Raw genomic sequence first — 4,395 nt, 5'->3', positions numbered from 1 at the left:
ATGGCTTGTTTTGTCTAAAACAGGCCAAAAATGACCAAAATTGCACAAAATGACCATTTTCTGGAGGCTCTACAAGCATAACTGCTCAGTATTTTTAACTAATTCTTTGATAGGCTCATTCAGGTTGACCAGAGGTATGTTCTGGCTACCTCTGCAGTTAGCGCATATTTTTTTTTTCAGATGCCAAAAATGGCCTCCAGAATAAAAACCTTCTCAAGGCTCCAGCTTTCACTGAAATTAGTCCATACCAAAGGAGGTGTAACACAACTACATAATGTAAAAGGATACACAAATACATTTGAGGTACAATAGATTCTTAGAAAGAACCAGAAAAATGAACCAACCTTCATTCTTTTTGCACTCAACTGTATGTCACTTCAGTCAACCCCCAAGTACTAACCACTAGCTGGGATAAAATGGCAAATGATCCCAGCTAAGAGTAAGATGGTGGATGGATCTTTTGGGACCCTGAATACCAAAAGATCCTTCCAGAATGATCCTGTCACGTATTAATTTTTGTCCACTGTCACACCAAAAGATCCTTTCCCTGCATACAAAAAGCTCTTTTTCCTGTCACATATATATTTTTGTCCACTGTCACACTAAAAGATCTTTTCCCTGACTGCAAAAAGATCTTTTCATTGTCATGTATTATTTTTTATCCACTGTCACACAAAAAGATCTTTTCTCTTGTTCTGAAAAGATCTTTTTTATCTCACATATATATATATTTCCTCCAGAGTCACAGGAGTGTCTGGGGTCCTTACTCTATAAAAAACTGTGAGCTATTTTTTCACCTTTTCCAGCCTCTGCAGATATATTCAAGCACTGATATAACATGTTTAAGCCAGTAGTTATGGGTAGTTGCCTAGCATCACAGCTAGCAACTGCCAGACTAGGCAGCTTTGGCCTACAGTATCTAGAGGAGCTATAAGGGACTTGCTGCTTCCAATGATGAGCTTGGAGTTTGAGAAAATGCTAGGAACTGCTTTCAGAGTACACTTCACAAAAGAAAATCTCAGCTAGTTTGATGAAAATGGAAGAAAAACAAGATAAAGATGTTTCTACCCATCAGGGTCGATCCAATGGAATGTTGGGATATTGGTCACATGACCAATTAAAAGTTGTAGCTCTACACTGTAGCTTACTGAATCTGGTCAAATTATATTCTAAAGTACTCCTGTTGTGGAGATATTATGTAAAAGATTGTTCTGAGTGCTGTGTTTTTTTTTGTTTTTTTTGCATTTTTCTCTATGAATACAAAACCAAACAAGATAATTTCAACACATTTAGAAAGCTAAAAGAAAGGGCTACAATTATTGTATTGTGGGGAAAATGACCAAAAAAGGAAGGTGTATGCCCTAAAGGGAAACTGACACTGACAGACTACAAAGTTATAGTTAGAGTTGAGTATAAGCTAGGGTTAGGGTTAGCTAGGGTTAGAGTTGAATACAAGCTAGGGTTAGCTAAGGTTGAATACAAAGTCTACTGATAGAATAGAAAAGACTACAACAATTAGATTAGACTACCAAGTTAGGGTTAAGGTTCACTACAAAGTGGGGTTAGTGTTCACTACAAGCTGGGGTTAAGGTTGACTACAAAGTTTACCAAAGTTAGACTTCCATCAAGTTAGGGTTAGGGTTGACCATAAAGTCACTACAAAGTTAGGGTTAGGGCTGACCACAAGCTAGGGTTAGGGTTGACCACAAGCTAGGGTTAAGACTTACACCACCTTTGCCATTTTATCCCAGCTAGTGGTTAGTACTTGGGGGTTGACTGAAGTGCATACGTGATGAAGACACAATTCCAGGTGCCCTGGGGTCGAAATGGGTGTGCTTCATTCGATGTAGAATGGACTTGCACCGCCGGTGAACCAACTACAGTCTGGTGAGATCTGAAGAAAAAGACTGGCTAAAGTCAGATCAAATAAACTAGCTAGCAACCTATAGTCTGCGGGTAGTAGTAAATGTCACAGTCATAGTGTTCGCGAGTGATCGAGCTCTGATCTAATCAGCCAACTATAGTCTGGTTGTATGGCACAGAGAATGACTGACTCAAAGTCTGGTCTGCAAAAACCAGTGACATAAAGTCTGCTGACAACCTGTGGTAGGCATGAGTAAGTCACAAGTGCCTGTAAACATGCTTGAACCTTGATTGAGAACAAGGAACTCTGTCACTCTGCATGTCTGTCTGATGTTGTTGACTGTGGTGGGTGCTGCCAAACACTGCTCATATTCAGGTTGGGCATATATAGTGTTCGAAAGTCCGGTTAGGTCCAGTTATTGGGTGCCCAGGGGCTCTAACCGAGACCAAGACCGGTTAGCCTTTGTCCCGAAACCTAAAATAACCTAACCGGACTGCAACTAACCGGTTACGGTCGGTTATTTGCAGTTACTAACCGGTTAGGACCGAAAAATAAAGAATTGGTTATAACAAGGCAAATATGCTCATATGTATCTTGATAGATATTATTTCTGCATATTCTAGCTTTAAAACGAGCCCAAGAACGCTAAAATCGGTGAAGAATTGACATATTTATGCAATTATCCTTGAAAGTCTACACATTTGAGTGATATTTTAGAGATTTGACCGTAACTTAGTCAAATTTTAAGTGTTTTCGACGTTCTCAAGTGCGTTTTGAAGGTGTATAATAGGGCTGGTTATAACCGGTTATTTAACAGTTAGTTAACCGCAAAATAACTGGTTATTCCATTTTCAAAATCAACTAACCCTAACCATGGTTAGGTTAGTGTTGTGGTTAGGTCCGGTTATTTTCCAGTTATTTTCTGGTTAACTAACCTAACTTTCAAACACTAGGCATATACTATCTACTGTCCATGTTGTTCCCCTTCTCTCTCCACTTCTCCAAGGCTGGGAGTCTGGTCCAAAGATAAGTGCACCCTCCCACCCTTGTCCACCAACCTACAAGGCCCAAGATCAGACTTTTAGTCAGTCAAAATGCCATCTATGTGACTTTGAGTCAGTGGATTGCAACAAGCAGACTGTTAGTTGTTCATTCATGTGGGACAGTCTTGCATTGGTTGCTACCAACATTCCTGTTTCTAGACAATCGAGCAAGTTGCTCTATCATTGTGTTCTCCATATTCTGTCCTGTCAATCAATCTCTTACCAAGACCTCATAAGTTATATTCTTCTCTTACACCATTGGCTAAACTATAACTCCATTTTAGAAAACATTCTAGATCAGAAACACTTGCTAGCAGCTAGAAGATATTTTCCACATCTTTATATGCCTGTTTGTCCCAAAAAACTTGTGTAAGAGGCCATTGCAAGCATGGCAAAAACAAGTCCTCTTTTGCAAGGGCAATAGTAACCTATTTCTATTTTTTTCTCCATTTTTCTGTTTTTAGGGTACATTTTTATTACAAACAAGTAAATCTTCCTATCTGAATCTTGCCCTGAATTCTAAACAAAGTACCCCAGCATCATCACCATCAATGAAAAACATTTCTATGTTTTTCTCATTTTTTTCCTTATTTTCTGGTTATATGCAGGTAGATTACCACATTTGGAAGTCTACCCTAGACCCTGAAACTGTTAGCCAACATCATCACTAACAATGAGCATCATCTCTCAATTTTCTCTGATTTTTTAACATTTTATGACTATTTTTGGATAGATTACTATATTTGGATCCACCCTGGACCCTGAACACAGTAGCCAATGTGATCACCACCAGTGAGAACATCCTGTAATTTTCTATGATTGTGCCACTATTTTCTGGCTATTTTTGGATAGATGTCTATATTTGGAAATGCATCTGGGACCCTGAAAACATTCTCCAAATCATCATCAACAGTGAGCATTACACTAACTGGGCAAAAAGAATGTCACATCATTTTTTGGACAAAGTTAGTTCTGTAACACAAGAACAAAACATTTTGAGAGCTACACTCTAGTGTATGAAACATAGCTAAAAAGGTGTATATTGTACATACCAAGTCTGGGGATGAACAATTGAAAGCTCAGGATAACACAGGGAATTGACTGTGACAAGTGCCAAAAATGGGATGTAACAAAGTGGGAAATTCTGAATGACTGCAACCTACCAATTCACAACTTGAGGAAGAGATATTATAAACACTGGATCCCCCTGCTATTGTTATAAGCTTCATAGAGTCTCTGGGCTAGAAAATTTTACATCCTCCTCTAAAGAGTAAATTTGAACTTGTTCTCTATTTTATGTATTTTTCACTCAATATATTTGTTGGAATTAGGTAAAATGACTCCCCATCAATGTTTGTAGTGTGTATAATACAAAAGGTAGGTAGAAATGTTAAAATAAACATTGCATGATGTCTGTAGAAGCTGATTCCCAGAGTTTTTCTGGAAGTAAACAAGTATCTACAACATTGGTCCTTCTTTTCTGCAAGA

General features: G+C 38.4%; 1 protein-coding gene across 1 annotated transcript; it reads left to right on the top strand.

Annotated features, from left to right (window-relative positions):
- Positions 1-2,737: 2,737 nt before the first annotated feature.
- On the top strand, positions 2,738-4,008 carry LACBIDRAFT_333028 (uncharacterized protein; the record flags this gene model as incomplete). The annotated part of the gene is made up of 6 exons (XM_001887603.1): positions 2,738-2,745; positions 2,818-2,948; positions 3,192-3,276; positions 3,641-3,699; positions 3,760-3,819; positions 3,935-4,008. 6 exons carry the CDS (start codon positions 2,738-2,740, stop codon positions 4,006-4,008), a joined length of 417 nt encoding a protein of 138 aa, XP_001887638.1.
- Between the last annotated feature and the right edge of the window lie 387 nt (positions 4,009-4,395).

Source organism: Laccaria bicolor, genomic scaffold, assembly GCF_000143565.1.
Source record: "Laccaria bicolor S238N-H82 LACBIscaffold_46 genomic scaffold, whole genome shotgun sequence".
NCBI lineage: Eukaryota > Fungi > Basidiomycota > Agaricomycetes > Agaricales > Hydnangiaceae > Laccaria > Laccaria bicolor.
This window is presented reverse-complemented; position numbering and strand designations above follow the sequence as displayed.